This window comes from Bombus impatiens, unplaced genomic scaffold (genome assembly GCF_000188095.3).
Source record: "Bombus impatiens unplaced genomic scaffold, BIMP_2.2 scf_0246, whole genome shotgun sequence".
In the NCBI taxonomy this organism is placed as follows: domain Eukaryota; kingdom Metazoa; phylum Arthropoda; class Insecta; order Hymenoptera; family Apidae; genus Bombus; species Bombus impatiens.
The window spans coordinates 46,637-72,434 of record NT_176665.1 but is presented as its reverse complement, the minus strand read 5'-3'; the positions used below and the strand labels follow the sequence as shown (position 1 = coordinate 72,434).

The 25,798-nt window shown below is 31.4% G+C and overlaps 1 protein-coding gene across 5 annotated transcripts; it reads right to left on the bottom strand.

Moving 5' to 3' along the window:
- Positions 1–1,127: 1,127 nt before the first annotated feature.
- Positions 1,128–19,608, bottom strand: LOC100748091 (cytosolic endo-beta-N-acetylglucosaminidase). 5 transcript variants are annotated; one of them, XM_033320121.1, is made up of 9 exons: positions 19,117–19,608; positions 17,905–18,367; positions 17,392–17,835; positions 17,137–17,311; positions 16,845–17,063; positions 16,416–16,759; positions 16,143–16,325; positions 14,611–14,723; positions 1,128–1,215 (listed from the first exon to the last, which is right to left on the bottom strand). In XM_033320121.1, exons 2-9 carry the CDS (start codon positions 18,135–18,137, stop codon positions 1,142–1,144), a joined length of 1,785 nt encoding a protein of 594 aa, XP_033176012.1. In that variant the 5' UTR covers positions 18,138–18,367; positions 19,117–19,608; the 3' UTR covers positions 1,128–1,141. The 5 variants fall into 5 exon arrangements, with proteins under 5 accessions (XP_033176012.1, XP_024222580.2, XP_024222581.2 ...); XM_024366812.2 differs by lacking the exon at positions 19,117–19,608 and adding an exon at positions 18,604–18,872; XM_024366813.2 differs by lacking the exon at positions 19,117–19,608 and adding an exon at positions 18,466–18,597.
- Positions 19,609–25,798: the final 6,190 nt, after the last annotated feature.

The window sequence follows — 25,798 nt, the reverse complement described above, 5'->3', positions numbered from 1 at the left end:
GTAGAGTCAATGATTGACCGGATTTGAAAGTAGTGTATAAAAAATGAATGTTGCAGTTCTTCAGCAATGTCATATGATTCTTGCAATATGACGACCAGATGCGTAAGTAGATGTGTAGAAAAGAAGATGAAAATAGTATCATAAATGAAAACAAGTTATATATATACATTTACTTATTTATTATATATATAATATACAATAAAATATATCATCTATTATAATCATACTCCTGAAATTTCGAAAGAATCTTGTCGAACATCTCAGAGTTCTGTTAGCTGGATGGTAGTTCAACATTTTTGTGCAATTTTTTATTAAATCTATACTTTATGCTCTACAACGCTACACGCATATTGAATTTTACTACCTGCACATACCGTGTGTTGCAGAATTTTGCACCACAATATGGAAGTTAACTTAAATTATGTTTATATACATACTAAGATTAAGCACTTCCTCGCTCAAAATGTCATAAAATTAAATAACAGAACAATAGCTAGTTGACAGTATATACTTTAACGCTTCCAATCGAAAACGCTAAGATCCATTATAAATGCACCCTGGTATGTCACCAACGAATTAATACATCGCGATCTCAAGATACCAACAGTCAAAGAGGAAATAGCAAAATATAGCGACAGATATAGCAAAAGAGTCAGCAAACATCGAAACCCCCTAATTACTGGACTACTTGATACGTCGGACCAGATCCACAGGCTGAGGAGACACTACCCGCTAGACCTAAATGTTAGATTCAATTAGTTATTTAAATTAAATAATATTTACTTATTTATATCACTTACTTATAAATTATTCTTATCTATAATAAGTATTAACTTATAAATAATTAGCCATGTCACTGCGCCACGCCAGAAAAAATTACTGAAAATTCTCAATGCGAGAATTGATTGTAAATTTTAATAAATAAATAAAAAAAAAGTTGACAGTATAATCAATCCTTTTGGCACGTTTTTACATATTTACATATCTTCGATATTATTCTGTCTTTGGTATTAACATATGTTTGATGTCAATGTTAATATGTCCTTAACGTCTTCATATTCTCAATACAAAGTATAGTTTTATAATGAAAGGTCAATTTTATTGTTATGTATATATGCAATGTAAACGATTTTTAAAGTGACTAAAAGTGTGTCTTGTTACCTTTGTGTCTACGATACCTGTGTTTCATCATCGCATGCTTGGAGTCAGCGTGTTCTACATGTGAGTATTACTTCTTCATTATTTTTTTAGTATTAAATAACTTGTACGTTTGAGGAAAATTAGAAATAGTTTGTACGAACTATTTCGCAATTTTCGACATCAGTTTGATAAATAGAAGCATTATCGTTAAATATATAATAATTGAAGATCACAGGAATAATGGAAAAACGTGATACATACACCTTTTGTATTGCACATAAGAATGCACATATCTTATTAACCAGTCACACATTATGAAACCTGTTTTATTATCAAATTTGGTTATAGAGTTCTCTTGAAACTTATTCATATCACATTAATTTCTCAAGTTCAGATTATCATATAGTAGATATTAAATGCGTTGTTAGTTTTTTCATAAAACTTCATGAACTTATTATCTACTGCTAAAAGGCTCACTTTTTTGCATCGGTCAAGTTACTCCCCTCTTTGTAGCTATGCTACGTTAAAGTACATTCTCTTATTTACCGAATAACATAAAAGTCAGAGTAATCCTGTAATCCTCTGTTCCTGTAATCTTCAATTGTATGTTACATCAAGGCGATGTGAGATTTCTTGCGAATGTTAAACGCGTATATTCTTGAGAATATTAAATGCGTTGCCGAAGCATGAAAATAATTTTATAGAAAGCACAATTTCACAACCGAGGTAATATTATTACAAATTGCCAGTGCTAGTAAATTTTCTTACGAAAGGACAATAGGTTAATCGGTTATTCTATTCGATTTAAAATTGTAAGAGCTGTTCGTGTAAAAGTTTACAACGCACAACTTGTCAGTTGTCAATTCAGTAATATTATTAGCTAATAAATTATTGTGCAAGAAGCACTAGAAGCTTCGAACAATAGTGTAACTATAAAGATCATGTTCGTGAAAGCCTTGAAAATCTTGCTTAAATGACAGTAGAAAGTTTATTTGCAGTGTTAGAAACAAGGGACGCGATTCACACAAAACATCGTTTCAGAGTGCACATTTCGAATGCTACTGACACAACCGGCTATTCAGTTCCCATTATTTTGTTCTCGATTAACTTAGGTACTTGATACGAGCATTTGATATTGCAAACTTTATCCTCAAATATTCTTCAATACAGTAGACGCCTTCTTATCCGATCTCGCTTTAACCAATCGAATTTTCGTTGAAAACTCATCTCAACGAAATATAGCAGCTCAAAAAAGTATTCCAATTTCGAACACATATCATAGAAATTTTTTATATTACGTGTGTTATGTCAAATATTTTGAAATTTCATTAGTTCCACATTTGAAATCAATCTGGAAGTGTATGTAAAGCTTATGGCACAGTAATCGCAAATATGCATCAATTAAAAGAGTAATACAGCGTGAATAGCAGTCTTAAATTAATATGATTAATGGAAAAGATAGATTTACCAAATACTGTGCATTACTAATATAATGAATAATAATAACAAGTATTGTGACTATATAAAATTATAATCACCTTATACTCGCTTCATAATCTCTGTACATGTAATAAAATATGACGACGCGATTAGATTGACTTTCAAGTCAATATGCAATAACAAAGCTGACATTTAGATTCGTTAAACCTAATACAAGTGTTTCGTTAACTTGGCAGTCTTATATTCAGATTCTTTAGTTTCTGAAGTCAGATGAAGGAGCTTCCTCTCAACTGTTGCAAAGACTTCCACATTAATGCTAGTAACATTTCCTTGTATTTTTATAATTATTAATAAATGTGCTACAGAAATTGCAAACCGCACGAATAAATGAACGCAAAAAAAAACACATTCTTTCAAGAAGTACTCAAACCTCTGGTAATTCCTGTAAAATTCTTCTAGCGGAGTTCAACACCCACTGTGTTGCTTCCTACACGCGGATGGAAGCTGAAGGATGCGCCAACACGGTATGGATGACGGAAGAGAGAAGTCATCGATCTTCCGCCGTAAACACGGTCGAGGAGGCACGGTTCAAAAGAAACGTCCAAGATACTGGTACTTAGAATAGTTGCGAAAGAACGTTTATGCAATACCTTAAGGACTAGAGACGACATTCTTTCGCTTTATCGACCATAACAGAGCCGATCCTCGCTATCGAAGATTATACGTTCCGTGAATCGTACGAGCTGGCCATCGTTGACGTAATTTAAACACCGTATCAAGGACCTTAAAAGTATTATAGTTGCTGTCGAACGAGTATCTAGTATCGAGATAACGAACCATTATTTTCCTATAGCACGTCATCATACGCCGTTTTATCGCATTTTCGACAATAGGTTCGATCGCGCGATGTAACACGATTTTGGTACCGTTTATCGTCCCACATGTCAAATGAATTTTACTTTTACGGTGCATGATTTTCGGTATCAAGACTCCGATGAATTTTAACCTATCAACTAGGGTCATCCTTTGATCGAAAACTTCTATAACCGATCAGAGTTAACGACAGAACCACCACAGCGTAGGCGAAATAACTAATTCGAAATTTTTTATAGAAATTTCATAGATTTACAATGGCACACTATTAGAGATTTGAATAATTTTTTGTTAAATATACGAATGAGGATTTATTTTTCTCCTGGTACCGTGTATCTTTTCATGTAATTTTTCATTTTGGTTTCTGTGGTGTAAATTTTATATCTTCCTCGTCGGTAGTCCTAGTGCGTTAATCGAAGATAAATCAATTTCGGTTAGGAACCTGTTAGCCGATAGAATATAAAATATTTTCTTAAAAAACCGCACTAAATACTTTATAATTCGATTAATTTCAATTGTATCCACTTACGACACGAAGAATGGTGAATATTTTTGAAACATAAATAAATGAAAGTGAAAGAATTGATACCGAAGAGTCTCGCAGATTTTAAATAAAAGAATTCCGAAGTAAGTCTAGAAAGTGGTGCTTGAAACTGAAATACTTTCTTAATAAATATCATTACTAAGTAATGTAAAAGATTACGCTAAATCCATGTAAACCGATAATAATACATTAAATCGATTTGCCATTAATTTTTAATTGCGTAAGCATAGAAATCTCTGGTTAAAGGTCAACTACTTGCTTAATAGGATAAAAGTTAATTCATAAATCGTGCGATATTTAAGAGCAGAACAATGCAAAGAAACTATAAGACAATTAAAAAAAATACTTTCTTATAATGCGTACACAATTGTCACGCACAGGTAACTAGAAGACCGTGTAGAAGAATAATAGCTGTGAAAGGTTACATGCAAATCGAAAGCAATGTGCGTTCCGCGAAGGTGTAAGCATTTATACAGTAGATAGCTGTAGATAATAACATCAAAAGCTTCGATAAATAAAAAAAATATCATGTGCGATTTTTCGCAAAACGCAATTTGTTATTATAATGCGATATAATATAATATGATATAATAATTTTTGTAACCTCTATATATATTTTTAGATTCGTTACAAATTTGAGCAGTGTAGTTATGATAGTTGTGTTTCATTACAACACTGATGAAACTTCAAAATGTTAACGTATAGCAAATAGAATATATCGATAAAAATTTCTGTAAGTGCAGAGAGTGGCTTCCACGAGTCACAGTACGTGTACGGTTTTGTCGATATACTTTAACAATTCACGAATATAAAATATACAGATCAATGACAAACTAATAATCAAAAGCCATATTTATTATATTCTTGTGGAATCAATAGATTTTTTAATTATGTACCATGTTTGACGAGATAAATATGTCACATAAATACGTGATACGTTTTGCATATGTCCTTATACATAAATATGCAAAATATGCATCATACAAAGAATAGTGAAATAAAACAATATATTTTTACAGTCTCCTAATCATTCTAACAAACTTCTATCTTTATATAAATTTCGTCCGTCCATTTGCATTCTATAAAAAAGCACATTTGCATGAACGTCAGCAGTGTCATAACATGCATAACGTACATATCTATAAAAATGTTCTATGGTAAGTGTTGGAAAACTTTCATGAGCCACTGTGTACAGGTAGTACTTGACGTAACTGGCAAGCGAAACATACATAGTGGACAAAGGAGAGAAAGAAAAAGGAAAAGAAAAAAAGAAAGAAAGAAAGAAGTCTTATAATGCAAAGTGTAACAGCAGGTAGAACCGCAGAAAAATTCGACCCGATAACCGCAGGAATATCAATGAACCGGTCGCATTCTCCGATTACAAATAGTTGTTATTGCGACACACGGTAGACAGAACGTAATTTGGGTTGCTCGTTCGCGATGTGACTGTTAAAACAAACGAGCAACCGGCCCGTGGCTGTTCGCTTCGAGAACATCAGAGCTCGCAATGGATGGTAGCCATTAGTGTCTGGTGCACGCCCGAAAATTGCTAGCGCTAACTTTATCACCGTGGTCAGTGAAACTGTTGATTATTGTCGGTTACGGTTTAAACGGTATTGGACCATGCTGTAACAGATCATTGGAACGCATCGATTGCCCGGCTAAGTTTCACGTGATTGCTTTTTTCGCGCACCGAGTGTGTCGATGGCTGCGATTAAACACCAAATTTCGAATAATTTCATACTGGCCAAGGCAGATAGAAAATTGTTAACCTATTAACTAGGTGATTTCTTAACCAGAAACGTCTAAAATGAATGAATTAAAAATTTATAAAAAGAATTAACCTTACTTAGATTGATTATAGTCCTTGCAAATATATGTATGTAAGTATTATATATATAGGGACATCGGGCCTTTCTTTTGGAATTTTCGGAAGATCCCCAATACTTAAGTCTAAACTATTTATTATAGCTGTACTTGAATAATAGAACTTAGAAGTAGTTGTTGCGATACGATCTGATTATGTTTGCTGAGATTTGCGACAGTGGGCTTGGGCTCGAGGTGACACAACTGGTCGCTGAACGTAGCCACGGGATGAACTTTTTTACTTAACAGAAGAAGTACCAATATTGAAGGACACACGCTGTATTGACTAACAATCCCCGGGCAATGACGGCTCTACGCGGGTCTGCCTAGTAGCCCCGGGCGGGAGCAATGTCGGCTCTACGCGGGTCTGCCTAGTAACGGCGCCTGGAATTTTGTCGATATCCCCGGTCAATATGCAATTGACAAATGCGATCGTATCAGTCCTTTATTCTTGCGATCACCTTGGAGAGTTCACACGCATCGTCTTGTCAGTCAGTCAGAAAGATACTGAGCGTCACAGCTAACGTCACTTTATGTTTCAAAATATATTCAATTGTACAAAGAGTTTTCCCCGTTGACCGTGGATTCGTTATCGAACCTAAGAACGTTGTCTTTAACATCAAGAGTATCTAATTACCACGTTTGATTGTCAAACTCTGTTAAATCAACATTTGTACATATAATTGTAAATATAATCTCCATTGAACAACGATGATGGCTTGTCCTAATGAAGATACGCTACGCGCCCCTAAGATTAACGCCAACCCGACAAACCCGATATATAAAATAATAATATTATATAAAAGTGATGGAAAAATATTCGAACACTTGTAGACACCTGAACATCTTGAAATTTTATTAGTACTATGATGAGACTATCATGATGCTATTGGTAAGGTTTGAAACAAATCGGGAAATGTACACAGATGCTGCAAGCTATTTCGTCCAAGTACATATTTCGTAAAAATCATAAAAGTATTTAAAAATATTTTAAAATATAATAAAAAGTATTTAAATACTACTAAAAGTATTTAAATACTATAAAAAAGTATATAAATATAAATAAAAGTATTTAAAAGTATTTAAAGACAATAAAATACATGCCTACTCAGTGGAAACATAAATATTTACCCGACAAACCCGACACATACATATGTACATGGATCATTCCACAAGTATCGTCGTATTTTTAAAAAGTCAAAATTTAATGACATTCACTGACCAGTATATCCCATTTGTTGTTTTCCTGGAATATGTCCTACCACTGAGGTAATTTTGAAATTCCTGTCTTATAAATATAAATAATGGAAAATATTTCTTTATTAATTAGAAGTTTTTCTGTAAATGAAATCTGTTAGCGTAGCGCTTGAAAATAATGAAGATTTGTGAAGTCTGAAAGACACAATTAATTGCGTGATAATTGTCGATTATACTATTGTGTAATGTTTTTACCGTGTACAACTGAGCATGCCATGAATCAGAATTCATTTCTAATTCATTAGAATTAATCATTACTACTCATAGTGGCATTCATTCTTTTAATTACTAACTCTAGGTTTCTGCAGTTACCATTTTATTTTACTTTATACCTAAATAAAACAATTTTTATGTTCAAAATATTGATACACATATCCAATCCTCAATTGAAAATGATATTCATATAATATTTAGCTATTAACCGGTGTATACAGCAGTACAATGCAGAATATACTAAATTTCATTTTTATAAAAAATTAAAATTGTTCTATAACTTTTAATAAAATTTATATTTAATGCACTAAAATATTGTTTTAGACGAGACAATTTACTTTCGCAATTTTAAATATACACAAATTCATGTCGTTTCGTGTAAAGGAAAGATCAAACTTTGACTAACAAAACTATAATTATTTATGTTCCGGACAAAACTTATAATTTGATAGCAAAGGAAGACTATTTTTTAGAGCTGTATAAACCTGCAAGACAAGTTTGAATATCTAATCCTAAATAAAAAAAAAAAAAGAATTTAGTATATCAATAGTAACTTTCCTTCTAAAGGCTTTTAATTTCCCTCGTGCTCAATAGCCGTAGACGTATAATAAATTCGATATTTCCGAAAGCTAATTAAGTAATACTTCGTAATAACAACTCGTTATCCAAATGACGTGGCGGAAATCCCGCGGTCTTGCGGAAAAAGCGAATATCTCATATATAATATGCGGTAGTGATATGGAGATGTCATAACATCGGTTAGTGGTCAAAGTTTACAACTTCCGATTGCAACAATTAATATCTAGACCCTCGTCCAGAATCAGCTCTTCGTTTGTAGTGAGATTTCTAAAAAGATCGTATCCTTGTAAAAGGGAACAGTTGTAACTTACTTCTAATCTATATTCTGAAAACTCCAATTTTATGACTCATTGTTGAACAGGTAACAATGATAGGAACTGATTTCAAAAAACTGACGTAAGTGTCCGTATGTGTGTGGAATGCGTACGACCTCAGCTATGGTTAGATCAATTGAATGGAAATCTAGAATAAAGGTCTATTTAGAATTTTGGTGAAGTTACCGCGTTATACTGTTTCATAAGTTCCAAACACGTAACGTGCTTCTTTTATTCAACATTACATCGGCTTCTGACGAAATATCTGCAATCTGTGTTCTGAAATGATCTACTAATTCAAGTTTGATCAAAATGCGCTATACAGCATTCGAGGTTTTATTCCAGGTTTTCATCTAATCGGTGACTTTACTTAATGCTTTTATCGAAGGTTGCAAATTTTAACCACTGTCCAACTTTACGATAATATTTCCACCTATTATACGTTCAGGTATTAGACCATCGTCACCAAGAAAGGGTGCGACTAGAGCGCAAGTGTCGCCGCGATACTCAAAATGCCGTTGTTTGGAAAATTAGCAGTGTACACGGCAGCCAATCAATGCGCATCCTGTACAAACCAAGTTCAGATGGACTCGAACGAAATCAGAGTTAAACCTATACTCGAACAGTTCGGTACAATCAAACACTTATACACACATACTTACATTGGAACACATAAACGCTTGTAACCTTAGTAGCTCATAGTATACAGTGATAGTAACACTAGGTTTACGGGAGACGTCATTTTGACGTATTTCGAATTTCATGCGGAAAATTACACGAGCCGTTTACATTTTTCTTTTATCCATCTAACAAGATAAATGTATATCGAAATTCATTTATTTTCAAAGCTTTCTAGTTGTTACGTCGTACCCTCAATAGTCTTAAGGACCTATCATAGATCTCAGGAATTTTCTAGCTAAAGTCCTTCAGACCGAACAAACATCTCTTTACTCGATCGGTTCTAAAGCTTATTGTTTACTACGGGAAGGCATGGGAAAGTTGGTTTTTCTCACGTATGATACTTCACACTAGCAACTTTCTATCGAGGGCGGCTAAGACGCTTCCTAGTCCAACAATCTTCTTTTATCCAATCAGAAGCAATGTCTACTGCCCTCACTTTCCTAACCAAAATTGTCATCAACAAATCCAATGATCCCTTGCGTTAGACACACCCATCACTAGCTTTCCTCCGACACAGCATCGTCACTTTACCTTACTTATTCTTCATCGTTAGAATAGTCAACGTGTATTGCCGGGTTTCTACCCTTAAATCAATCACTTACTTAACTTATACATACGCTTCAGTGTAATTATCTTCTTTACAAAGTTGTTGGAATAAACATTAATTTATACCTGCTAATTCGGTGTAAACTCAATTGAACCACCCCTATTATCGTAACAAAAATCAAGGGATCGATGAGTTCGTGGCGTCGATTATCTAATCGTAACGGGAATTTACGACTCCCGTTGACGTGCTTTCTCACGATCGCGTCTCTCCGCAAATGGTCGAATAAACACTAGTTTTGAAGCTTTCTATGTGGTATACCTATATCTATACGTGTCCATTTGACGCATTCGAAATGTCCGTAAACCTAGTGTTAAAATTGTTATATTTTAAAATCAAGCAAACGATCATCTCCAATCAATTTCCTTAATACAACAGTTCTCGGGGAAATAAAGAATATCTAGTTTTTCAAGTTGGAAGTAGATGAACGATCGAAGACAAATACGGCAATCCAATTTACACGTTTTGCATCGTTTTGATAAAAAGTTACCCGAAATATCTCCTCCACAATGTCGCACGAGGAATATTGTCCCGACCATTTTTTAAATATTTCAGCCATAGAGACGAAAGAGTTAAGTAAATAAATTTAAAGAAAAAAAGTTGTACAACAATCTGTGTAAGTACCTACCTTATAGGTACTATATCTTAACCCTTTAACCTACAACTACGGGCATAGCCCCTGGTAGATGATCGAACAAAAAGCAAATTCTCGAACGTAAATCGTAGGTTAAGGGGTTAAAGGGAAAGCTTCTTATCCTTGAAATTTACTCGAAGATGTAATTTAATTTAACAGGAATAACAAAGTGAAATATACGCGCACAAATTGCTGATGATACTTTTTTCACGACATTACGACTGTTCAAAATTCTATAATTATTATAGATATATATATAATATTTCTACATACATAAACAAGTATACACATATATGTAAATATTTCCGTTTTTTTATGAAAATAAGGCTCATAACCCCCAGAAATAAAATTTGAATCAAAAATGTTATCCTGATAACATTTTCTAAATAATGTAAATATCTACAACAAATATTGCAAGAATTGTCCGGTTCTAAAATCAGTTCGCTGATATTTCAAGTAGCGCACGCTTTAAATTCTTCCTCCACTTCAGCAAATCTCGAATTTTAATTTCTTGCGAATATAGAACTTTATCAGGGTGTTGCTTCCTGACCTAAATAACATAATCAACCATAAGGAAAGCTTAAAGGAATTTAATAAAAAAAAGTCGCGAGAAAAATTGAAAAAGTTACGTATTATTGATATAAACGTGGATTAAGTTTCGTAACGCCAACGAGTCGTAAGAAGATTTCTGACAAATATGAAATTGAAATGGGACACGTGGAACGTGCTACATCCCACAATTGCGGATATTTCGCGTGTCATCGACACCTATACTCGCGAATAATGCCAACCAGATTGTCCTCCTTACAACTTACCGTTCGTTTCGAAGTGGGTGTTGTGCATTGTCAAGATTTGTAATACAATGTGACATGAATTTTAAACCGCGCAACTTGTCAGTCGCAAAGTTATCGATCACTATGCGATCATGTAGTATGGTAATACATTGTTATATTGACACAATTTTTGTATGGTTAAAGCGAACGTTACCTAATATGATATAAACAGGCTTGGGTCATTAGTAGCCCACCGAGAACTTTCTATTCGGCACAATTAATATACATATTTATTAGTTAAAAATATATCTAGAGCTACACAATAGCTCGCGAAAGTATTTTAACCACAAGCCAAAAATAATAGATATTTTTAAAAATTTTATGAGTAGTGATAATTGATTAAGTTTTTGTTTAAATGGAAAACAGCAATCGCTAAATGTTAATGAAACTTCTTAGAAAATTAAATGATTAAGACATATGAATTTTTTAGTGTCTTGCTTACGAGTAACTATTAGAAATAATTAAAAATCTTTTGATTATACAGATAATCAGTGTTGGTGACCGAAATTATTTTTGGTTTTGATGGAAAATATTTTTTGGTTACCGATAACCATATTTTCTCATGAATATTTGGTTACCGATAATCAAAAATTTGTTAATCATTTGTAATGATTATTCATGACCAAAATCGTTTAAACTAAAATATGAATTAAACTCTACAAAGATCAGAAAATTATTTAGATAGTCACTTTTCTGTTATTTCAATAAATATTAATATTTAGTGGGACCATCTTTAGCACTAATTATGTTTAAAGCAACTATTCATTCTTCGCACTAATTTGCAATAATTGCCTTGTAACTTTTATACACATTTCCACATTAGTTTTAAATTCTAATATTATAATCTTGACAACATGTTTCATTATAGTGCTAATAAAATACCAAAAATTTTCGTACGAAGTACATAATAGATTCATGAAAATGTTCTATGGTAAGCATGTAAATACTTTAGTGAGCTACTGATATAATAATAAAATATAACTTTACTTTGATCAATTAGCAAATTATTTTGCACGAATACAAGATATTTCACAAATGATAATTCTCCATAAAAGAAATAAATAATAAATCAAAAACGGATATATTGACAATAAAGAATAAATTTTGTTTAAACAAGGCTTCGTTCTTTCTCTAATATAATTTCTAATATAATTGTATGATATCTAGTATAATTTACAATATATAATAGCAATTATACTGATTTACTGTTGCAAATTATTAAAAGAGATATTACGTGATAAATTCCTACAAATAATAAATTAGCATTTTAATTTAATGTTTATATAACTCTAGTACATTTGCTGAACTATTAGTTTTCCATCGTTAGAAATAAATGCGGACATTTAATTTACTTTTATGGCTTTATCCATCAGTTTCATAGAACATAACATCCTACAAAATTTAATATATCGGCAATTCATTGAGAGTTTTCTATGCCTACGTGCTGAATAATTCAATACTTTTAAAGTCGAATTATCACAAAGAATTTACATTTTGCAAATTATTATACACTGTGTGCGTTAAGGAAATGTAATAGCAGTATCACTGTGAGTTACCAATAGTCCACATTACGCAAACAGGAAACAATAGAAATCAGTACCATCATGCAACATTATGTAAATTACAAAAAGATAAAATACCATGAATGAAATTAAAGAAAAAAGAAAGTCCGGGTCATCGATTTACCGCCAGCATCTTAGTATATCTCTGCGTTAACGTGTCAATCGAAAATGATGAATCGAAGTCAATCGTATCCAGCATACAATTTATGAAATGCGACTAATGAATGAAAAAAGTAGTGGAAGTTATGGTGTCGCGACCTCGTTCATGCGGCCCCGTTCGTTCTCCATATAAGAAGGCATACAGACATTTTTCGTCTTTCCGTCAAATAAATTACCGCCGCGGAATGCAGGTACCCTTGTATCGGAAAAATAACAGTCGAACGAGTTAAACTGTAGCAAACATGAAGTTGCAAATTAAGCACAAATTTAAATCACGAAAAAGTGTGAAAGATACAATACCGGTTAAAGGAAGTATTTAAATAGAAAAATCATAAGACCATATCATATAAAATAGTCACATAAAATATTTTGAAATTGCGTTAGCACTCTAATAAAATACGACTGTCATGATTATAATGGTAAAAATATAAAACCAATCTAAAAATCTATATACAAATTACAGGATACTTATTGCAAACATTTGAATAAAAACTTAGTATACATTATGAATAATGGTCTTAAACACATAAATATTGCTAACTATGATCCCGTTAAATATTACGATTTACTAATGTAATGAATAGACTGCGGATTTTCGTGCATTTATAGGAAATTTGAAAGTAAGAAATTGCACAGAATTCACATGGTATAAAAAATACGTGAAATATTCGATATATAGTGTGTTCCATAATACTTGATAATTAAAACAATTCTTGGTAATTATTTAGAAAGTTGCCGCCGTCTTGAATTTTTATGCTTTTTTAATATGTTGTCGGCCGCGTGATTCTAAACACTGTACGTGTAACCATTGCTCAATCTTAATATCCGAGATATTTGCAAAAATCTGTCGGTACCATTACAGTGAATTCTGCCTATTGTACGCTGATGCTGATTGTCGACAGCTGTGAAGCCTAATCCAATAAAATAACGGCTAACCCAAACCTAATTCTTATCTTTTGTTTACAGTTTATATGTATATGTTTGAATTAGGTATCATTTTATCAGGCCGACAGTAACGCATACGCTATCATGAACACCTAACCATAGGCAGAATTCACTGTAGTGGTACCAACAGTTTTTTTGCACATATCTTGTAAAAACTACAAGAGTCCGGCAATAAAGTGCAAAAAAAGTTGTTAAAAATGTTGATTTCTACAACATATGAAAAAATTATGGAAATCAAAAAAGCAGCAGCTTTCTAAATAATTACACAATTTTCTATATAAATTCTACTTTTTTTAATGACATTCCCAAAAATATCAATTTGCATAAAAATCCAGAATCTAGTAATAAATAATTTCTTGCTTAAGTATTCTTGTGATCTGTACAAAATATATGTATACTTGTACTAGGTATCTTGTAATTTTTATATATTTTTTCAGATTCGCTTCAAACTTCACCAATATAATCATAATAATCGAATCTCATAACAGTGTTAACGGAATTTCAAAATGTTTCGTACAATACACATAATATATAATATTAAAAAATATGTACAAAACTGTTCAAATGCTTTCGGGCGCCTGTGCATGAATAAACAAAAAAAGAAGAAGAGACAGAAGGAAAAATGACAAAGATTAGCTTGGCGATCTCCATCTAATACCGTAGGGTCGACCAATGAGAAATGGGCTTATCGTATAATCGCGAAGCCGACCCATGAAATATCGAGCGATAAGATATGTTGGATAGACATTCTATGGTGAAACGTTGGTATTCCTTTCACTAAAGTGGTTCTCAAAGATGAAAAGGTGTATGTAGCCGGGTCTGATCGTCGGAGAACGGTTTTTACACGGTCGAAACCCTCGTCCTCTGGCAATACACTTTTACTGTGACGCAATCCACCTGCTATGTACATTTCTCGAGGGAACGCGAAATGCAAGCGACAGTATAAAGTACGAGAAGCAGACTTACCGTTCAGGTGTTGCTGCTTTTGTTTGAGGATGACCTCTCCCAGATAGCAGATGTTACTCCTCGCGAAAGATATACCAATTTCGTTCACAGTCCTCATGTTCGTCAGATAAACGCTGATAACAAAAAGGAAAATTTCATGTTAAATAGAAAGAATATGGGATTACGAACGTTAATACAAACATGACTTCTTCGACGCTTTTAGAATTTCGAGATCACACATCAGACTATATTGGCATTTCTAGATTTTTCATTCTGGGATAGGAAATTATGTACTGTGTAATTTTGTTGAAAAAAGCGGGAACATACAAAATTTTTGTGTATACCTTAAATCTAAGAGACTTTTCCTTTTTTCCTATTTTTTATAATGTTGAAGTTCCTTCTTTTGTTAAAATGTTTTTCCATTGAAAAAGATTTTTATTTTATGGAATTTAGAAAAGTTCATGTAATTTCACGAAACGAATAAAAATAAGTTTACATAAATCAATAATTTGAATGTTGTTTACTTCTTTTTTTACATGGAATTAATAGTAAAATTGTTGTTAATATTCTCCTGTGTGAAAATTTTTCAATTTAAATTGTCGTTTAAATACAATATCTTTTTGCATTTATGCAACAGTTAAAAAAGATTATAAACTTAAAGATACCTTTTAAAAACTTCAAATTAATTTTCAAACTAAAGGTTTGATATATCTCCGTTTAAGATTTGAAATTTAAGATAATACCTAAACTATCCTTGTTAAAAGAACCAAATGGAACCTTTTATAGGAAGAAATTGAAGCTAACAGTCCAACATAAGATCATAATTTATTAACTATCAATTAATTTTCTTTATAAAACTAATTTTCTTTGATGTAATTTGCTTAATTTTCAACATTGAAATAGATGCTTTTAATTTACTGTTATATAAATTCTTAAAATATGAAAATTAAAAGTCTTGTAAATATTTAAGAATTTTACGTAATGCAATATACTTTCATTCGAAAATTTCGTTTTGTTAACTTAGATGTTAGAAACTGTATTTTGTGTCTCACGTCGTAGTTCTAAGAACTTAAGCTCGAGCTCTAGTTTATCGTACTTTGAAATGGCAGATCCCAAGAGCATAGCACAATGAAAAATATTCTTAAAGTTATATACTCCCAAGAATCATGTAATTGTAACACATTCCTTATATTGAACAGAAGCAATTAATGGTAGTTACTATTGCTAACTGTAATTAATCCGTTTGTAACATGTAACCAATTGCATTTATTACGCTATGTTCTTAGAAAATTGTAGGGACAAATGTTTAAAAATTATCAATTACAAGTGTATATATATATATATACCTGCTTTCTAAATAAGAAAAATATATGTGTGTGAGATACATTTATTCAGAGTATAATCATAACTCATGCTATATAAATATTTAATATAATGCAATGACATTACATATCCCTACAATTATTTTATTCTTCTAATAAAATGTTTTTTAGTTTTAATTATTTTTTGTTTTTTATGTTGCAAATATTCCAATTTATATTTTGTAGACTTACCATTCTTTCCAGTTTGAAACCAAATCCTTTGATTTATAATGAAAGATGGATTTTATGCCGGTATTATTGCCGAGAACTAGTATTGGTTCGTGTTGACTTGCGTTTGCTATGGATGACTCCATTTCTTTATAAGCAATGATTGCTACAATGTCTTGTTGAAATTCGATGTGAACGAGAAATAGTCTGTAAATGAATTTAAACACATAGTTAATATAAAAAATACAATTGTGCGAATTATCATAAATTTAATTATAAAATATAGAACTCCCTCACCTGTGATATGACGTAAGATCATTTGTAGTTAATTTTATGCAACCACCACCTTCGAAAGAAAACTGGCTAGAAAATTCGAAGCTATTTACATGTAGCATTGGCATTTTATTTTCAATATTTACAACATTTTCTAATACTCGAATAACATTCTTCCTCGTTTCATAAACATATTGTATCGGTCCTTTTGAACACTCATTTCGATCGTTTTCACTTTTCGGTTCTGGAAGTTGAGGAGAGGATGTAAATTTCATGTGCGGTATAGGTACTGAAATTTGTGGATTTTGCAGGGATAAATTGTAAAATGATTTGTATATAAAATTTCTTCCTTCCTGTTCATATAGTGGCTGCGTAAAATATGTGCATTTCAGTTATGATATATTCATGTAATAAATTCAGTTTGTTAAAAATAATGTGAGATATTTAATATACCTGACCGCAGCGATAATACAAGCTGCCACTGCCACGGCAAAATGATGTTTTGAATACTTCGTCTTCATAGATAGGTACATGAACATATAAATAAGGAAACAACTGTGCCCAAAATAGATCTTCTATTTCTTGGAATGTCTGAAATCCGAAAAATTCGTGAGTCCAACCTGGACCAAAAATCGCAACAGAAAGTCCTTCGTGTCGTATTTTTTGTAAAGCCTGTAGATCATAATGGTTTAATGAAATATTAAATGAATATATGCTACAATAAAATAAGTAATATTGTAATTACATATGTTGAATTAAATCCACCGCCACCAGGACAACCTCTTCCCCAAATATCAAGTCCTACATAAATATCATGAATATCTCTGTTGTGATTTTTTGCGAGTGCCACACTGTTTTCCAATTTTGATTTCGTCCAGTTATAATTCAAGTAAATGCCATCACAGTTTAAAAAGAAATCTCTGAAATATTGTATTTATAACATTAAATAAGATTTACAAACAGAAACAATTGTAAAAGTATAAGAATGTAATAAGCTTACATGTTTTTACTATTAAGCTCATTTTGCCAATTTAATTTTCCTTCATTGGTTACGCTATCATACCATATAATTTCAGAATTTCTAATTGCTTCATGAATATTTTCTGTCAGATATTTTACGAAATAAATTAAATTATTAACTTGCTCACTACTAATGGTATTTTCAACATTTAATAACCAGCCGTCAAACTTATAAAATTTTGCAACAAGTATTAGTGCATCTGCGAACCATCTTACTTTTTCCTGAGATTCAAGTATAACATCCCAGATACCTTCTCTTTCTGTAATTATAGTACCAAGAACTTTTACACCATGATTGTGTGCTACATTAATCCATCCAAAAGGTGGCACAGTTATGAAATGATGACTAAAATACACAAATGTGTCGATAACACTCCAATGATAAAATAGGTAAGAACCATAAGCTTCTGATCCATTTATAAATCTGAAAAATCACGGGTATATTATGTATAATATACGAATTAATAAATATAGTGGTTTCTATAAATATTACCTGTCTTCTAGGTAACCGCCTTTCATATCATGACAAAGCAATGTTCTCGGTTGTACTTCTCTATCCAATTTTTCTAACTCCTTTTTTTCTGCGCTTATTTCTAAACCACTGTACACGTAATCGGTTGAATCTCTTAATTCTTTAATTCCTGGCCATGGTCTTAAATTACCCAAGTTATCAAATAATTCTTTTAAGTTTTTGAAAGGTTGTGACTCTGTAACTTCGGTTGCCATCTCTGTGATTTATACTGTTCTACAGACCACTTTCAAATAGTTTTTAATCCATTAACTCAAACAAAGGTTTTCCTTCTTATTTACATCACCGGAAGAGTTGTAATCATGCAGAGCATTCACTACATTGATAGTGTTCACAGCAAACGGAACTAGCATATCAATTTATGTCTCATGATTTAACACTATTATCTACCAACTGCTAATGAGCAAAAAAGTGTTCATTTCTCTATCTGAAACAAAATATAAGAAATAAAATTATGAATTTATAATGCGCGTATATCAATATTTATATGATTGTTCCAACTTTAAAAGAAATATTCCTATTTACAGAAGTATATATTCTTTAATATATTGCAAAAATTATATCGAAACAAACAATTTGGAATAAACATAACTAAGTAAATACTTTAACACGTTATATTTAATTAAATATTTCATTAGATTCGCTTAGAATTTAACACCTAACCTTTACGTCTAAGATATCAAATTAGTATACGTCAGCGTTACTGAAAAGCATCTGTTACTCTTTCTCATTCTCTCTTTCAATTTTATTTCTCCTGCTTCCCTTCTTATGATATTTATAACATTTCTTAGTTCAGATATAAGTAAATTTTTCGTAATTTATAAAAAATGACATTCTCTTTAATTATCGTATACTGTTAATCCATTACATATCTTGTTGTAATTTAACTTTTAGTACTTTAAGGTATGTGCATGCACAAAGTAATTCTGTTCCTAAGAATAATCATTTATTATTACGATAATACCAAAAAGTTAAATTAATTACTGTTGTTAATTAATTTTCAAATATCGTAATGCACAGCCATACACAAGTCATACAAACTATACTTATGTTCTTCAAGTCACCAGAAATGAATTTTAAATTTTATATTATATATTAATGCATATTATAGGGAGAACACTATGCAAAATAATAATGTTAAAGACGTACATGTAATTTATTAGTATAGGTACTTACTATATACAAAGCGTTCTCTTCAAACCGAACGATCGACAGCAACCCAACGTATTTCTGGTACTGATAATAGTAGTATAGTTACGAGATAGCTATGTGTCTATGTCCAGTTACGAAAAATTGACAATCGGTGCTTGGTCTCGCGGCACCAAGTCGCATGCTTCATGAGACATACAATGTATCGCCAAGATTCTGAGGGAAGTACTGAACTGTTTGACTCGATATCAGTCCTTTTGCCAAAAGGTTTATCATTTATCACCTTTCCCAATCCGTAGTCAGGTTTTTCAAACTAAGACCGGCATCAGACGAGCGGTTTGTTGTTGTTGTATATATGGTACATTTGTACGTGCGAGAGTGAATACGTAGAGCAAAAACATACACAAGTATGTATCCCCTCCATAGTATGTATATAGCGTTGTATAATGGCCTAGGACTCAGTTGTCAAAAAAAGAGAGAAGTGCAGTGTGAAATCTTGTGCCCAAATTACATTAATATTAGAATAAAGGTCCTTATAAAGTTCCTTATACATAATATAATATAAGGACGTCTTAATATATAGCACTATTAACTTATAATACTATATAATATTATGTAATTATAATATATAATAATGATACTATAATAGTATATAATATTATAATTTATAATACCTTTAATATAAATAGTTAATACTATAATGATAAAAAATGACAAAAACCCAAAATTTAATTATTTTATTTATGTTGTTCAGTTTTTCCAAAGTTTTTTTGTTCGATATTAATAGTTTCTCGACATAAATAGGTTACTATCCTCCTTTTATGAGAAATGCTATAACAGATTGGTTAACGTGTTAAAAATGGATGGTTCTATTAAAAAGAATATAGCTGATCTTTGTTCGGTGTTGTGCGTGATACTAACCAGGAATGAAAAGAAGCTGTCCTTATTTCTTATCATTCTACATCCGTCGTGCAGCATCATCAGGTCGAACTATCGTCACACGTGTATGTTTTCTAAGAATCAATAAGAAGAATATCGGGATCCTTATCGTGAACCGAAACTCTGACATAAAGCCAAATTTACACCTTTTCACTTTGGATAATCTGTAAGTAATATACGTTTTACAACGGTTTATAATATTTCTCAATTATACAATTTGAATTGCATTTCACTATCGTTACTCCTAAGATGCTCAACTGGTCTCTGACTCGATACAAAACTATCTGTTCACTATCACGGAGAGGAATGGCCCTCCTACGAATATTCTATTCGAAATAAACTGATATGATAATTCTGATTGTATAATATAATCGAATATAATCTGATTGTGTCAGAAACAAATTCTTAGTAGAAACGATTTTGTATCATATGATTCGGAACGATATAGATTATATTATCTATATAATTTAATCTATATCGTATATATCTATATAGATCTGTTTATCTTATATATCTATCTTATATCTACGTTATGTAGATAATATAATCTAACCTACAAAACAAGCAACTTTATAACTTTATAAACATCATATCGATTAAATAAAAAAAAAACGCGAGTTTGTCTTACATTTCCTCTATATCTTAAAAATTATTTATCATACGTGAAAAAGTGTCAGTAGGAAATTGTATATAATAAAATTATCTATAAAATGAAACTCGTTACGTAACGATAAGCTTAATTTTTACGTTGTACATTAGCAAATAGTGCAAAGACTTTTTTCTTAAATCGTTTATGACGTTAGTTAAAGTTGTCATACAATATTGAGGCTTTATGGTATCAGTCATATCAAAATAGGAAACCAAATTTCAAATCGATTCGTTTGTTAGTTTCTGTAAAATGAATTAATCAATTTACAAAGCGGAAAATTTTTAATTTCTAAGAAAAATATGTGAGTTTATCTTAGTTTATGCTCCGAGCTTCTACGCTATGTAGAAGACTTATAGTATAGATATGCAAGTGTAAAAAAATGCTTTCGTTCAAAGGCATAGCTAAAATACAGTGATAATTATTTTTACTTTGTTATTAAATGCAGTAACTTTTGCAATTTACATTCTATCGTCGTGGAACTTGCTTTCATCGATTTCTGGAATCATTCCACGTAATTTCAAGAAAAAGACGTTTTTCTACGATCGATTGGTTCCAAGATGGGCTTTATTTTCAAAAACTGGTCTGCGCTAAACTAAATGCAACGAGCGTTGTTCTACAGTTTATGACTTATATTATGCGCGAACTTCTTTTCTTATTGGTTGAATGCCCATAAAACACACAAAAAGATTTGTAAAATTCTTTCATTTTCGCTGCGAGCAGTTAGATGGCTTGAACGCAGCGGGCTGTGTGAAAGCTCCACGTGCAGTTTCTGCATTGACTGTGCGAAAACTACAACTTGTGGAAAAGGTCATGTTATCTATGCAACTATACAATTAGAGAGACTTTTCCCTTTTATAATTTGAAATTATCCAAAAACGTAGGAAATGGTTGGTAACATTTGTTTGCTTGTGCAACGTTATTTAAAAACTGAAAATAGGAATTAATTTTTTTGTATTTTTTATCCATTGAGGGTTATTGTTAAAATTACATTTATTGTTATAAATCAGTATTTTCGCGAATAATAATTTATTTCTATAATATCTACGTTTGAAAATTATGTTATTGCTTATGTTATTAATTATTTTATTTTTTATTATTATATTACATTAGAATTATATTATTATTTAGTTCAATTTACTTCAAATTTTAACCCTTAATTAAGCCTGTAATATTTCAAATTGGTGAAGTGAATTCAACCAGTGAAGTAGTGTAAATACTGTGGCTTTCATCCTTCACATTTACTGCAGATGACTCATCTGCGATGATCATCCTTATTTCCATGATCATTATTAGAATTCGTTACGTCTTAACTCAGTTGTCATTGCCAAGTTTAAGATTATGAATATCAGTAGCCCGATGACTTTTGAGAGTTACGAGATGCCTCGACACATGTCATGTGTATAGAAGGCGCGACACTAATATGTTATTAACTTTAAACAATTTGCCTCATGAATATTCTTGTGATATTGTAATAATATACGACATATATATTTTTGAATTGAACGTATCGTAAATATCTAATTTTAGTGTAATGCTTTATTTGATATAACAAATCTGTTTATCTTATTTTTATCTTATTTGTTTATCTTACCTTATTCTTTATTTTATTTTTTCTGGAGACAGTACTAATAAAATAAATTAATATAACAATGTCAAATGATTTATCTCAATTCTATAAAGTAATTATCTAAAAGCACAGCTCTGCGAAACAATCTAATAATGGAAAAACCATTGACTGTTGACGTGATATACAGGGTGGTTGGTAATTGGTGGTACAAGCGGAAAGGGAGTGATTCTACGCGAAAAAAGGAGTCGGAAATATAGAATAAAAATTTTTCGTTTGAGGCTTTGTTTCCGAGAAAATCGACTTTGAATTTTCGCTCGGTACGCGTGCGGTACGTTATAACGGATCTCACTGTAGATCGTTGTCTCGATGGAAAAAATTAAAAAAAAAAAAAAATTTTTTTTTAAATTTTTAATCTATATTTTCGACTTCTTTTTTCGCGTAGAATCACCCCCTTTCCGCTTGTACCGCCAGTTACCAACCACCCTGTATATATAACTAAAACATCGTAATAACGTAAATATATTATAAACTGTGTGCTTAGATTTGCGGTAGAAATGAAGTCAAAAAGATTCTACGACTTATTCTACTATATACCAAAATAATACGTAATAATAGAATAACTGTTACATCGGAGGTGATCTTTAGGATTATTGAGTCAGGAAACTTGCCTAGTGTATTTAGGTAAATAGATGTGTAATACGGGAAATTATTCTATGCAAAAATAAGCCAAAAGTGGGAAAATGTAGAATAACACTTTTTCATTTAAGTTTTCGTTTTCGAGAAAATACGATTTGAACATATTGAATAAAAGATTAGCCTGGTATATGTGTATTTGACAAATTTTCAAATTTGACTTTCTCGAAAACGAGATTTCAGGCAAAAAAAATGTTCTACATTCTTTATTTATTTTCGCATGTTGAATAATCTCCTACCAATTGTTTACTTCTGTCCAGTCGAGAATCAATCTCGTATACATATGTACTTGACACGCTTTCAAGTTTTATTTTCTCAAAAACGAAAACTCCACGTAATATTGTTATTCTTCATTTCCATATTATCTCGGGTCACAGAATTTCCCTGACTTTACACGGATTGAGAACCATGACGTATATTACACATATATAATATAGATAATATAAGGATAGAGTGAAAATCGAAAAAAAATCGACATACCGTAAGATCTTCCTTTATTTAGCGTACAACCGTTTTTAAGAAGACAGGCGATCCCACGGATACAAGACAGACACAACGGTTTATGGAATGATTGGAAGACGTACGAGAAAAACGAACTGCCATGATGGTCCCGCGTGATCTCGTGATGATCCTACTTACTTTTCCCATTCGTTTTCCATTTTTTTTGTTTTCTCTTTAATGCAATCTCATGTTTGAATTTCCAGGGGATAGATTGTTCTAGAACGATAATACACAGATTGTTCACGATTCCCTCGAAAAGTGGCGCAGTTAAAAAATAGTAGTCTCGATTCGTTATTCCACAGTGGTCACAAAACATTCGAGATCATCCTGTTTTCTATTTCGATTATCGTTAAAGGTAATATCAGTACAGGCCGTGTTATGATGATGCGATTACGCTGGTTCGTCAAAGAAAATGCCATTAATGTGTACGACAATAAACTCGAATCATTGCAAAAAGCGAACCCGACGATAACGTTCGGAACGTTGCTTGATTTTCTATGGTTTAGGTACATCTAATTGAACGAACGCTCGTAGAAGTTTACGGCAAATCTTGCGATAAGATGTCGTATCTTCTTCCTATATGTATAGTAAAACTTTTAGACAAAGTTACCTTTTGAATGTATGTATCACATTGGATCTCTACCTAACTATGCGACTAACTATGAACAATTAACTAGTCATCGTAAAAGTCTAATTACAACCCTTTGCTTTTCCTATTTGATTCTGCATGATAATCGGTGCTACCATAAGATCGTTAACTATTTGTACGCTGAGATAGATTCTCTGTATAATCAAACGTATCTGTGACAACGTGCTTGAAGATAGATGGATCATGTTTTAGGTTTTAGGATAATATTATTATATGATATGTTTATCCTGATAATTATTTCCTTGCCTCTATTCATTTTATTCCTTTCATTGCCAAACGTATATAGTACACATGATTGCCACCATTATTGCTTACAATTCATCAAGTAAAATATATAATAGTAACATGGAAGAAATCTACTAAAGTTTGTAATAGAAATGAAATAATATTAAACTTATGACTAATGTACATACATATACATATTAATTATAGAGAATTCATCTTTCAACGAGTTGCAAATAATTTTTGGATGACATGATATTCTTTTATTTTTTTGCTCTACAATATTCTTCTTACCATAGTTTCCAATTTGAATCTCTATTACATATAATTAAAAATAACGTACACGTATAATATAATCACAGCAAAAATGTATACATACCATCAACTTTCTAAAAGAATAAACGAGAAGCATTCGAAACAGGTGGTCCATCTATCTCCCAATATTACATTTATATTAGCAGAATGCGGAATTATTTTTTTCTCAAAATAACTCTATTGTAATTTGATTGTGACTGGACTACTGAAACACCGGAATTACACAGAAGAAAACGTACTGTGAAACGAAGAGACGAATTCATATCTACAAAAGGTGCACAGCAATTGAAAACGCTTGGGTATCCTACTCCTATATATGTATAATTTATATGTATACATATATTATATGCATAGTTACGTACAATAATTATCTCTTGATATTTGGTTCCTCGTGTATGCATAAGTACGTGTACATGTATATATAATATATATATATATGAATATATAATATTTATATGTATGTATTAAATCAATTAATTGTGCATGTTGATCCATACAACACAGAATTCCATTTTGTCTCTGTCATTAAAAGGAATACATATTTGTATATATGTATATATATATAGATTAGGAGGCTATTTAATACTAAATTCAACCGGCGAATTACGCTACCGATTTTTATTAAATATTTTTTTTATCGCTCCATATGTAGCAGAAACATCGTTCTACGAAAAATCTTCTTTCTTCACCTTACAACGTGGTTTTACTAATGTACGTATCGTAAGTGATTAATCTGCACGTGAGATTAGGAATGTCAGCTATCCTCGAGAACTCACTCCCATTCTATGCTTCTGTTATTTAGACATTCGTTAGTTAATTCTTACATTAAATCGTTTACTATGCTAATCGATTCGTCTTAAAACTCTGGTATTTTCTCGCTGATAGTTTATTCATTCATGATATGATGCAAATGTACGAGATGTTCGATCTGATTGAAACGAACTTTGCATTTTTGCCCCATGAATTAAAATTTAATATTAATTGAGCATATGTTTCGAATACGTATAAAATTAAATAATATTAATAATTTTTTAATTTCGACTGTTACGATTATTTATATATATTTATGATTATTTCTGCCAGTAAATTGATAGAAAATTATTTCTTAATTAAATTAAAAGTCGTTATTCGTTTTGCAGTAGAACTGTGTGAAATGTATAAAATATTTTTGTAA